Source organism: Colobus angolensis, unplaced genomic scaffold (assembly GCF_000951035.1).
Source record: "Colobus angolensis palliatus isolate OR3802 unplaced genomic scaffold, Cang.pa_1.0 Scaffold596, whole genome shotgun sequence".
Classification (NCBI taxonomy): Eukaryota; Metazoa; Chordata; class Mammalia; order Primates; family Cercopithecidae; genus Colobus; species Colobus angolensis.
In genome coordinates, this window is record NW_012119554.1 from 360,900 (window position 1) to 374,259 (window position 13,360).

The 13,360-nt window shown below is 40.1% G+C and overlaps 1 protein-coding gene across 2 annotated transcripts in view; it reads left to right on the forward strand.

The window, feature by feature from the left end:
- VPS13D (vacuolar protein sorting 13 homolog D (S. cerevisiae)) overlaps positions 1-13,360 on the forward strand; it is a 281,733-nt gene that overhangs the window by 122,655 nt on the left and 145,718 nt on the right. For both annotated transcript variants that reach the window (XM_011962545.1, XM_011962546.1), the window contains 6 exons: positions 1,151-1,398; positions 3,990-4,181; positions 4,489-4,615; positions 6,557-6,699; positions 10,448-10,578; positions 10,799-10,974. In XM_011962545.1, the coding sequence (XP_011817935.1) occupies positions 1,151-1,398; positions 3,990-4,181; positions 4,489-4,615; positions 6,557-6,699; positions 10,448-10,578; positions 10,799-10,974 (1,017 nt within the window). The remainder of the gene's footprint in view (positions 1-1,150; positions 1,399-3,989; positions 4,182-4,488; positions 4,616-6,556; positions 6,700-10,447; positions 10,579-10,798; positions 10,975-13,360) is intronic.

Sequence of the window (13,360 nt, forward strand, 5' to 3'; positions counted from 1 at the left end):
AAAAAAAATACAAAAACTAGCTGGGCGAGGTGGCGGGCGCCTGTGGTCCCAGCTACTTGGGAGGCTGAGGCAAGAGAATGGCGTAAACCCGGAAGGCGGAGCTTGCAGTGAGCTGAGATTCGGCCATTGCACTCCAGTCCGGGCGACAGAGCAAGACTCCGCCTCAAAAAAAAAAAAAAAAGAAAAGTTAAGAACCCAACAAGTCTACTCTGGAGTATTTACCTAAAAGAAATGAAGATATATGTCCAAAACAATACTCGTACAACAATGTTCATTTAACCCTAAACTGGAAAAAACCAATCTGCTATCAAGAGGATAATAAATAAATTAACAGCGATTTATTCATACCATGGCATACTACTAGGAAATGAAAAATTATCAAATAGGATGTATAGAACAACATGGCTGAATCTTGTTGAGACTTTAAGTTTTAAAAGCCATAGGCCGGGTGCGGTGGCTCACGCCTGTAATCCCAGCACTTTGGGAGGCCGAGGCAGGTGGATCACGAGGTCAGGAGATTGAGACCATCCTGGCTAACACGTGAAACCCCGTCTCTACTAAAAATGCAAAAAATTAACTGGGCGTGGTGGTGGGCACCTGTAGTCCCAGCTACTCAGGAGGCTGAAGCAGGAGAATGGTGTGAACCCAGGAGGCAAAGCTTGCAGTGAGCCAAGATCGCACCACTGCACTCCAACCTGGGCAACAGAGTGAGATTCCATCTTAAAAAAAAGAAAAAAAAAGCCAGACGTAAAGAGTAGTACATACTACATGATTCCACTTATATGCATGCAGTTCCAGAGCAGATACAACTAATCCGTAATTATAAATGTTAGAAAGTGGTTGCCTGAATGATGGAGGAGAATATTGATTGGAAAAGGACATGAGGGAACTTTCTGGGGTGAGGGAAATATCCTATAATTTATTTTGGATGGTGTTTATAGAGGTGTGTATAATTGTCAGAGCTCATCAAAGTGAACATTTAAAATCTATACATACTGTTGTGCATAAATAATTATCTTAGTAAATAGATTAAAAACTGCAAATAATTTTACTCATTGAACCGTCTTAATGTTATTTTGCATACTTAGCTAAGGGGAAAATTTTTAAGTTCTTCATTCAGTCTGATGATTTTTACATTTTATCTTCATAGGTTTTGTGTGGCTATAAAGAAAGAGAATTATCCAGATTATATGCCCTCAAACATATTTTCTGACAGTGCAAAACAGATTTTCAGACAGCCTGGGCATACCATATATCTCCTGCCAACTGTGGTAATCTGCAACTTGCTACCCTGTGAACTTGATTTTTATGTTAAAGGAATGCCAATTAATGGGACGCTGAAACCTGGCAAGGAGGCAGCTCTCCACACAGCTGATACATCCCAGAACATTGAACTGGGTAAGAATGTAGTCAGATGATCATTTGTCATAATCCTATGAGAATATCAAGGAGTATTTTGTGATTATTTATTTAGTAAGCATCTTGGAGAAATTGGGGCACATAAAATAGCTCAATAAGCCAGTTCAAAGGAATTAGTGCAGTTTAAAAAAAAAAAAAAAAAAACCTTTAGCTGGAGGCGGCGGCAGTACATTACTGTAGTCCCAGCTTCTCAGGAGGCTGAGGTGGGAAGATTGCTTGAGTCTACGAGTTCAAGGCTTTGGTGAGCTATGGTCACGCTACTGCCCACCAGCCTGAGCAACATAGTAAGACCCCATCTCTAAAAAATAAAAACCTCTTATAGAAAATGATAAGAAAAAAAACTTAACCAACCAAAAGGTTTACAGAGGAGGCCCTCAACAGAGCCTTTTTTCTTACATTGCTGACATGATGTATGATTGTAGGAAGCCATTTCATCTTTTTAAACTATGGTTTTCTCAAGCAAAATCTTACGCCTCGTCTCTTAATTGAAAAGATAAATGTTTGTTGAGCACTCTATTCCAGGCATACCTGGACTTTTTCACACGTGTAGTCTCATGTAATCCTTATAGAAATAATTATTTGCCTCATCTTACTGGTGAAGAAATGGGGGTTTGGAATGTATCAAGTCATTTTCAGTTGTAAGGGTTGTTAAAAGGAAGACTTCAGCCAAATTAAATGTAAATGAATTTAATTGAGCAATGAACGATTCGCAAATTGGGCAGCCCCCAGAATCACAGCAGATTCAGAGAGACTCCAGGGATGCCTTGTGGTCGGAACAAATTTATAGACCAAAAAGGAAGAGGAAGTGACGTACAGAAATCAGAGGTGAGGTACAGAAACAGGTGGATTGGTTGCAGGTTGGGTTTTGCCTTATTTGAACACAGTTGGAACACTCAGCAGTGTATGAGTGGGTTGAAGTGTGGCCGCTGGGATTGACCAAGACTCAGTTATTGTTACAGGTGCAAAATCCTAAATCAGGTCTTCAATCTTGTCTACCTATTAAGTTAGGTTGCAGTTCATCCACAAAGACTCATATAGAAGTACAGAGTCCTCAGGCCATATTTCGTTTGCTTTAACAGGGTGAATGAAGTCAAAGTAGAGAATCATTATCATATTTGCAACACTTGAAACAAGGAGGAATGGTGATTATAGTTAACAATATTGTATGGTATATTTCATAATAGCTAGAAGAGAGGATTTTTAGTGTTCTAACTGCAAAGAAATAATGTTTGAGATAATGAAAATGCTAAATACCCTGATTTGATCATTTCACAATGTATATATGTGTTGAGACATCTCACTGTACCCCCAAGATATGTGCAATTATTATGTGTCGATTAAAAATTTAATTTTTTTTTTTTTTTTTTTTTTGAGATGGAGTCTTACTCTGTCACCCAGGCTGGAGTGCAATGAAGTGATTTTAGCTCACTGCAACCTCTGCCTCCCGGGTTCAAGCAATTCTCCTGCCTCTCAGCCTTCTGCGTAGCTGGGACTACAGGTGCCTGGCACCACACCTAGCTGATTTTTGTATTTTTAGTAGAAACAAAGTTTCACCATGTTGACCAGGCTAGTTTCAAACTCCTAACCTCAGGTGATCCACCTGCCTTGGCCTCCCAAAGTGCTGGGATTACAGGTGTGAGCCACTGCACCCGGCCAAAAAATTTTTTTTGCAAAGCAAAGAGGTACTTCTGGAATTTCAGCAGAAAATGTATTCCTTTTAAGACTACCATACAACAGGTTGAAGTAATAATAACTTAGATATTTATAATTTTATAGTTTTGTAAGTGCTTTTCCTGTATTATTTCATGTTATCTCCATTTACTGACTCAGGACCTGAAACTCATTGAACTTAAGCAATGTGTCTGTCCCACAGTGACAAGATTACATTGCAATTACTATATAACCCTTGAACTTAATTTAGAAAAGTAGTGCAGTGCTATTCATTCTAAATAAAATAGGTCTTTGGCATATAAGAGGTTTTCTAATATATTTCTTCAAATATTTATTGAGCCCCTGTACAAAATAGAAATGTCTTCTCATCCCATCACCATGTACACACCCAGCACTGCTTCTCCTCAGCGTTCTGCATTCCACAGCTTATCACTTTTCATAACAAGTATCTACATTTTGCACATGGGTCCCAGAGAGTTCAAATAACTTGTTCCACATCATGAAGGTACTAAGGACAGACTGGAGTTTGGAAGCCAGGCAGTTTGGCTGCAGAACTGTGCCTCTTACCCTGCACTTGGGTTATTAGGTTTCAGGCACCTAGCACAGGGCCTGAAGTATAGCAAACTCCTAAGAATCATAACTATTATTGATAGTTTTTTGATATTCTAACCCTTATGATTATGTAATTTAGGCTCCCTAGTGTGACTTCCAGGCCATCTGGTTTGCTTATATTGATTCTTACCCTAGCTAGAGGGAAAGAGCCATTCTAATGAAGATTTTTACCAGTTAGATACTTAGTTACTGGTTTTTCCAAAAGGAATCCAATTTACTTTTGCTGTGAGCTATTTTGACAAACTATAGTGAGAACTCTGAAGGTTAATAGTTTGTATCTTCTTTAGGGGTGTCACTGGAGAATTTCCCCCTCTGTAAAGAATTGCTCATTCCACCTGGAACCCAAAACTATATGGTGAGAATGCGACTCTATGACATCAACCGTCGGCAGCTGAACCTCACCATCCGGATTGTGTGTCGAGCAGAAGGATCCTTAAAGATCTTCATTTCTGCTCCATATTGGCTGATTAACAAAACAGGTACGTACAGGGGCTGCTCGAGTAGGTCTTTGGCGTTAGTCATGGGAATTCAGATTTATTTGCTTAGCTAACTAAATGGAGCCAATGCAAATAGATTACTTCAACAGTCTGAGCTGCTGAAACATTCCTGCTTCCATCATAAATGCTTAATCATGCTCAAAACTGTCCTTTTAGGCAAGGAACTGAGCCCACTAAATCGATTCAGTTTTCACTCTTTTCTCCCTTGATGATTTTGTTGGTTCACCATTTGCATCTCTTTCAGATAGACTGGGTGGTATTGCTGTAAACTTTTCTCTCCTTCCTAAAGGGTTGCCACTGATCTTCAGACAGGACAATGCCAAGACAGATGCTGCAGGCCAGTTTGAGGAGCATGAGCTGGCCCGGAGCCTGAGTCCTCTCTTATTCTGCTATGCTGACAAAGAGCAGCCAAACCTGTGAGTACAGTTATTTATGGGAAGGGGAAATAAGCTCCTAGGGAAGGGAAGAAATTAGTAAAGGTTATAATATATCCGTGTAAGTAGAAATATACTGTAGATAACAATCCTGACTTGGCAGGGGAATAGAACCATGACCTAATGGGATTTTTGGGGATCTAATTTCTATGTTATTTGATACTGAAAATAAACCATTTGGTTGGTTTATAATGAAAGCTAGTTTTATTTTACATGCATTGAAGTAGTTTTCCTATTCATAACTCTGCCAACGAAGAGAAAGCCACGTGTTCTTCTCTTCTCTACAGTTTTTCTTCCCCTGTAAACTTTAGCACAGGCACAGGAGCTGGCATCAGAATGGACATAGACTGGTTGTTTGGTAAAGCCATCAGCCTCATTAATCCGATCCAGGATTTGTATCACATTTGGAAATTCATCCTTTTTACCCTTGAAGTAAAACGTGCCATTTTATGGTCTCAAAGCACTCATTGCATGTTTAAAAGCAGGGACAAAAACAACTGTGAAGATTAAATGACATGTGCTTTTAATGTATGGTAGGAGCATTAATTCACTTTTGTTCTTGGTTTTGACATTTTGCTTTTTACAAGAGTCTTTTAATAGAGCTCTAATCAAAGATAAATGGGTGTATCCAATAGTGCTAAAATGCCATACCGTGTTATCGGTAGAATTATGCTGACAGCTTAACAGAAAGTCTTCTGGAGTACCACACTTCAGTGAGTACTGATGTGTTTACAAGGGAAGGTTGGAGTGTAGATTAGTGTTTGAGGCAAGGAAAGAGGATTGATGAGAGTTCTGGATATTGTAGGGGATGCAGCTAGCCTCTTGGCATGTGCGGCAAGCCCAGTCTCATTCTTTTCTTGAAATGATTTGGACAGTTTTAGATTTAGGACTTGACATGTGTCACACAGTGTGTTTTATCTATGAATTCCACAGTTCCCAAAGCATTTTCACATAGACCGTCTCATTGGATTCTTCCCACCATCGCAAGGGTTTAGGCAGGGCAGGAAATATTGTTATATTTTAAGATGAGGAAACAGGCTCAGAGAGAGTGCTACCTGCCAAAAGTTTACATCCTTGTTAGTGGTAGAGCGGGAACACACATTCAGGAATTATGTTGCCAAAATCTGTGACAGGACACTGACCAACTAAACAATGTTTTGCTATTGTAATAGTATCAGTCTGGCCAGGTGCGGTGGCTCATACCTGTAATCCCAGCACTTTGGGAGACTGAATTGGGCACATCCTGAGGTCAGGGGTTTGAGACCAGCTTGGCCAACAGGGTGAAACCCCGTCTCTACTAAAAATACAAAAATTAGCCGGGTGTGGTGGCATACGCCTGTAGTCCCAGCTACTTGGGAGGCTGAGGCAGGAGAATCACTTGAACCCGGGAGGCAGAGGTTGCAGTGAGCCTAGACTGCGCCATTGCACTCTAGCCTGGGCCACAGAGCAAGATTCCATCTCAAAAAAAAAAAAAAAAAAAAAAAAAAGGATCAGCCCTTGTAAGTAATGCAGCATACCTGCATCTTCTGGACATATGCTTCTGTGCTTTTTAAAATGGACCCTTGAAACAGCGGAGTCAGGAAAGGATTAGTTTGACTTGAATACTTGATTTTTAGGGTAATATTAGAAATTGTACCCTTTTCCTCATGTGTTATACTCATAGAATCCTAATGTTTTCTCCTAAAGCTCTTAGTTGTAGATGTCAGTAAGTTTCACACACTGTTATACTGTGGCTGCCTCTCAGATCCAGCTTTAACCACTGATGAATTTTCTCACTGTGCTAGGGAATCACATGAGAGTGAGGAAGAGTCAATAGGAGAGATGGAATTTGGATGATAACTATATTAGTGTTTCCCAGTTAGAACAGGCAGATAAGACTTTCTCATGGATGAATATCTACATCTTTGCTTTTCTGCCCCACAGCTGCACGATGAGAATCGGAAGGGGGATTCATCCAGAAGGCATGCCGGGCTGGTGTCAGGGCTTCTCCCTGGATGGTGGTAGTGGTGTCCGAGCTTTGAAAGTCATCCAGCAAGGAAACCGCCCAGGGCTGATCTATAACATTGGTGGGTTACATTTGGGGCAGTGGGAGAATCAGAACTGTTGGCTGATGACCTCAGGCCTGGAGGAATGAGCTGGCCATGCATTTTGGCCTGATTACAAGTGCTGATTTTCTCATTTGGCATTGGGTCAGGTATCTGTTCTCTGAATGCTACACTGATATCAACACAGATCTGTTCTCCTAGGGATCTGAGGAGCCACCTAAACACTGCCCTTTTGAGGTCTGTGGCTCTGTTTAATTTCAGACTCACCTGTGTCAGGAAAGTATCAGTTTGGCTTGAATCCTTGTTTTTCAGGGGAATAATAGGAACACTTAGCATGCCTTTCATCTTCCAAGTATTCCCACGCATTCATTAAAATTTGCAAGCCCTAAGAGGGTAGGAAGCATTGTTCTCCTTGAAACTGAAGGAGAGAGGTTAAGTGACCTGCCTAGATGCAAAGGGGAAGTCTGGGTCAAAAGTAGAATCAGGATTGGGGCATACAAATTAAATGCACTTGGTGGTTGTAGTAATTACAGCAATCTCCAAACTAACTTTGCTTATGGAAATGGGAAGGGTGGAAAGGGGAGGAGAGGATACCGTACCCATATGCCTCAGAGCCACTTGAGAACACTCAAAAGATTCGCTAAAGAGTTAAGATAATTTGATTGAAATATGAATCAGGGTGAAAATTGTAGCAGTGTATCCTTTCAGTATCTAATTTCCCAACATCTCAAAGCAATGTTTAGTTTTGAACATTGCAACACCATCTACGACTGCATGGTCCTGTAGAACTTCCTGTGATGATGGAAATGTTCTATTTTGCACTATCTAGTAGTAGCCACTAGCCACATGCGGCTGCTGAGCACTGGAGAGAAATAAGGCAAGTATGGCTGAGGAAGTGAATTTTTCTTTTTACTTAATTTTAGTGAATTTAGGTTTAAATAGTCACATATGGCTACTGGCACCATATTGGACAGTCTGCACGTAGTCCTAGTTCCTTCCAAGAGCAAGGAAAAGCTGATGTGGTATCATTTACATATTTATCCTGAGTCCCATGGAGAGTCAAGGATATGTTTAGATGTCTGAGGATTTATTAATAAAATAATCTTCCAAGTATAGTTTCCTTTTTGGGTTTTTAATCATAGGTTTATATTCATTCTCCCTTGACATGTGAACTGTCTTCTTAAAGTTGACATTAAGATTTTTAAAAGAAATAAACTTTATTTGATCTTGCAGCACAAGATAGTTATCTTAACTTTTTCTCACTTTTGTTTGCTCCACCCCTTGAATAGGCAAAGGCTGCTTCATGCTGCGTTTGGCTTTCTGCTGTGGTATTTTGCCCTTGATGTATTTTGCAAAGCAAGCTACCACAGGTTGGCTGGAAGCTGTAGTTGGGACAAATTGGGGTGGGAGGAGCTTGTTCCTTTTAAAGCAGCTGGCACTAAGAACCACAGAATTCTTGCAGAGGCCAGTTGAGCAGACTGATCAGACATACGCAGTGATTGCCCATATAAGTTGTTTTGCTAGGAGCATTCACTAAGGCTCATGACATATGTTTTGAGGGCTAAGACTGTGGTTTAGGTTTTGTTGATCCACCTAGGGAAGAGATAGAAGGAGTGGCCTAAGATAGGACTTTATAATTCTTGAGGGTCATGAACTTTTGCCATGTCTTCCCACAAGGGAATTTGTGGAATCTCCTGCTTGAATATTTTGAAGAATAGGATAGATAACTAGCTCCCTATCAGGAAAGTTTAAAGCATAGTCCAAACTGAAAAGCCAGGGACAGCCTTGCCAGGTAGCCTCACATGGATCTCCAAAAAGAACGATTTTGTGCCTGTTGATCTTATCAGCTTATTGATTTATCAGGGGTTTCCCAGGGCAATATAAGATGTGAAGGGGGAAAGAAGCCCACCTTTTTCCAAAAATTGAGTGTCTGTTTTGTTCCAGAGTACCCTAGACTCTTTTTGTAGTATTAAGTTAGACACATCTTTTGTAGTTAGGCTTTCTATTAGATATCACCTAACTATGATATTGTTGATTTCTGGCAATGAAAGCTTCTCTGTATGTCACAGAAAGAAGTGATAGGGTATAGCCCCATACGCCAGTATTACATAGCGTTTCTTAGATACACAGTTTTAGAGAGATTTTTGTGTGTGACTTTTCTTAGTCTTTCAGGTATTTTCAAGGCTTATGTTAAAGGAACATCAGAATTTTCAAGCCAGTTTAAGTGAATTACAGCACTAACAGGTTGGAATATTTATAATTGGGATTATGTTGAGAAATCTATGACACCCGGTTGTCAAATCCTAAGGGGGTGTTTTCTATTCTAATGGTTCTCTTGATTCTTGATAAGTGCTGAGTGGAGTGGACTCCTTGTACCTGTCCCATCACAATACAAGCAAGCCCGATGAGGGTGCCGCTCTGGAGGCTGACCGCCTGGACTTGAATCCCAGCTATGGCACATACTGCTGTGTGACAGAGTCAGTTACTTAGCTTTCCATGCCTTTGTTTCCTCATCTGTAAAATGGAAATAATTAAAATAGCTAACTTAGAAGGTTGTTATGAGGATTCAATATAAAGCTTTTGGTAGAGAGCCTAGCAAGTATTAAGAGATCAGTAATTATTATTAGTATTGTTGTTGTTATTTTTATTTCTATGATAAATATTTTTATCGGTGGGTGACCAGAGCTCAGCCCAGTACCTTGAATGTCATTGCTATATTTATTGTCTGAATGAATGAGTGAATAATGCATCCCACTGAATTTTTCATTTTTAAAAAGTGTTATCAGAGTTGTTAAGATAGTTCAGTGCTTTTCTTTATTTGGAACCGGCCGTCTTGAGATTTCCTTTGGACTGTTTTCTTATCTTTTCCTGGTACATAGTAGGTGCTGAAAACAGTTATTTTATAAATGAATACATTTATTTATTTATTTATTTATTTATTTTTGAGACAGAGTCTCGCACTGTCACCCAGACTAGAGTGTAATGGTGTGATCTTGGCTCATTGCAACCTCCGCCTCCTGAGTCCAAGCAATTCTCTTGCCTCAGCCTCCCAAGTAGCTGAGACTACAGGTGCGCGCCACCACGCCCAGCTAATTTTTGTATTTTTAGTAGAGGTGGGGTTTCACCATGTCAGTCAGTGCTGGTCTCTAACTCCTGACCTCAAATGATCCACCTGTCTTGGCCTCCCATGGTGCTGGGATTACAGGCGTGAGCCACCACGCCTGGCCATGAATAAGTTCTCTAATACTTAGCATTATGTTTGAGCTGGATTCTTTGGCAATGGGCTGAAATAAAATGCTAGACAAGAGTAAGTAGAGTTTAGAACATTACAGAATCTGACTAAGTAATCTGAAATTTCCACTATATCCTGTAAAAGTGGTAGGTTCTCTAGAAGGAAATTTTGCATCCTAGGTGTAAGCAAAAAAGTATCATGTGAAACTGTTGTAAGTATTCAGCTTCATAAATGGAAACCTAAGGTATGTGTGACTAGCCACACTGTGAAATGGTACACTGTGTGAAGAAACTAGGAATTAAGGGGTATTGCTATTGCCTCTGAACCTTTTCAAGGCCTAAATGGGAATAAGGAGTAATAATACTTTGAGTACAATTGCTATTTTCATTACATTCCTGAAAGGTTCAATATCCTGTCTGGGTGATAGAGTTATTTTCTCAGAGAAACTAAGTAACTGTGAAGGTTATTTATTTTTGTCAGACCAAGAGTTTTCTCTCTTCATGGTTAATTTATAAAAGTGGTTCTTGTTATTTGTAGGTATTGATGTCAAGAAAGGCCGAGGTCGATATATTGACACCTGCATGGTCATCTTTGCCCCCCGTTACCTGTTAGATAATAAATCATCTCACAAGCTTGCATTTGCACAGAGGGAATTTGCCAGGGGACAGGTGAGCAGTTTGGTTTTGAAGGATGAGAGTGCCTATGTAATAGCACGAATTTTAATGTCATCTTCCATGAAGACTGTACGTTCTGTTGTGCGAGTAACTGCTCTGTAACTTTGGTACCCAGATAGCTCCTGTTAGAAAGTAAAGCTCAGAGTAGGTACTCAGTAACACTACTGTCATGAATCAACTTGTTGACTAAAGCCCGTGATCCTGTGTGTTCTAGGGAACAGCCAATCCCGAAGGTTACATCTCCACCCTTCCTGGTTCCAGTGTGGTGTTCCACTGGCCCCGCAATGACTATGATCAGCTCTTGTGTGTCAGACTGATGGATGTTCCCAATTGTATTTGGTCTGGAGGCTTTGAAGTCAACAAGAATAATTCCTTCCATATCAACATGAGGTCAGTTTGAGACTCTAAATAGAGACAAAAAAGTAGCCCCTGTTTGAGATGCAGTACTGTAGTAACAAGCCGGTATTACCTTTTGTAAAATGGGCACAAATATTTCTGGCTCAGACAGAGGTCTTAGAACTTGCAAAGTCCGGGGAAGTGTGAGCGGATAATTTGATGGAATAAACTAAAGGAGGTGTTGCCAGTTTTGACCGTGGTGTAATTGCTGTTGTCTAATCGAAAGAGTAACACTGAGCTCATATTTTGATTACCTGCAACTTTGAAAGATCTGTCTGCATTTAGATGGTAACGCTCATTATAAATATTTTTGTATTTTCTGACATATTTATATAAACCCTTCTTTCATTTGATGCTGTTCTACTAAATCATCTGGCTTTCTACACCTAATGTGGTAACACTCAGTTCTTGTTAAGAAAAATTAACCAGGCCGGGCACAATGGCTCATGCCTGTAATCCCAGCACTTTGGGAGGCCGAGGCGGGCAGATCATGAGGTCAAGAGATCAAGACCATCCTGACCAACATGGTGAAACCCTGTCTCTACTAAAAATACAAAAATTAGCTGGGCGTGGTGGTGTGGTGTGGCTATAGTCTCAGCTACTCAGGAGGTTGAGGCAGGAGAATCGCCTGAATCCGGGAGGTAGAGGTTGCAGTGAGCCAAGATCACACCCCTGCACTCCAGCCTAGGCAACAAGAGCGAAACTCTGTCTCAAAAAAAAAAAAAAAAAAAAAAAAAAAAAAAAACAGCCTTAACTAGCCCAGGATAAGGTAAATTTTTTTCTTGCTTTCATCATATACTTTTTAAAAAGTAGTTAAAAATATTTTAAATTGTAGTAAAACAGACATGACATAAAATTTACTCTTTTAACCATTTATGAGTATTCAGTTAACTGGTATAAGTACATTTACATTATTATGGAAACAATCCCCCAAACTTTTTTCATCTTGTGAAACTGAAACTCTGTACCCATTAAACAGCTCCTCATTCCCATGCCCCTCAGCCCCTGACCACCATGTTCTACTTTGTGTCTGTAAATTTGACTGCTCTGGGTACCTCATGTAAGTTTAATCATACGGTATTTGTCTTTTTGTGACTGGCTTATTTCACTTAGCATAATGTTGTCAATGTTCATATTTTTGTTTCTTCACCTATTAATGCACACTGGAGTTGCTTCCACCTGTTGGCTCTCATGAAGTGCTACGAGCATAGGTGTATCAGTATCAGTTCCAGACCCTGCTTTCAGTTATTTTGGGTATAGATCCAGATGTGGAATAGTTGGATCACATAATCATTCTGGTTTTAATTTGTTGAGGCACCACCATGGTTTTCCGGAGTCATTGCACCATTTTACTTTCCTGCCACCGGTGCATAGGGTTCCACTTTCTCTGCAGCCTCACCAACACTTGTTTTCTTTGGTTTTTGACACAAGCCTTAAGTGATAGTCCCGCCTCTGTATAATGGGTGTGAGTTTAAATTCGTATTTCCTTAATGATTAGTGATATTGAGCATCTTTTCATGTGCTTTTTGGCCATTTGTATTTCTTCGTTGGAAAAAATATCTATTCAATTCCTTTGCCAATTTTTGAGTCAGGTTGTTTTCGAATTGTAGGAATTCCTGTTCTAAGCATTTTATAGTTTCAGCTCTTACTTCTAGGTCTTTGATTAATTTGGGGTTAATGTTTGTGTATGGCGTAAGGTGAGGGTCCAGCTTCTTCATTTTTTTGGTATGTGGGTATTTGGTTTTCTCAGCACCATTTATTGAAAAGACTCTCCTTTCCCATTAAATGATCTTGGTACTGTTGTTGAAAATCATTTGACCCTACATGTGGAAGTTTATTTCTGGGTTCTCTATTCTATTGGTCTATATGTCTTTATGCCATTACCACCCTGTTTTGATTATAGTTGCTTTGTATTAAATTTTGGAATAAGGAAATGTGAGACCTCCAACTTTGTTGTTCTTTTTCAAGGTTGTTTTCTCTATTCAGAGTTGCTTAGATCCATATGAATTTCAAGGTGGATTTTTCTGTTTCTGCAAAAAATGCGATTGGGATGTTGATAGGGATTGCATGAAGTCCATAGGGTTTTGTAGTATTGACATCTTAAAAATTATGTTTTCCAGTCCCTGAACATGGGAAGTCTTTTCAATTATGTCTTTAATTTCTTTCATCAGGCCGGGCACAGTGGCTTACACCTGTAATCCCAGCACTTTGGGAGGCCTGGGTGGGCGGATCACAAGGTCAGGAGTTCCAGACTAGCCTGACCAACATGGTGAAACCCCATCTCTACTGAAAATACAAAAATTAGCGGCCGGGCGCGGTGGCTCAAGCCTGTAATCCCAGCACTTTGGGAGGCCGAGACGGGCGGATCACGAGGTCAGGA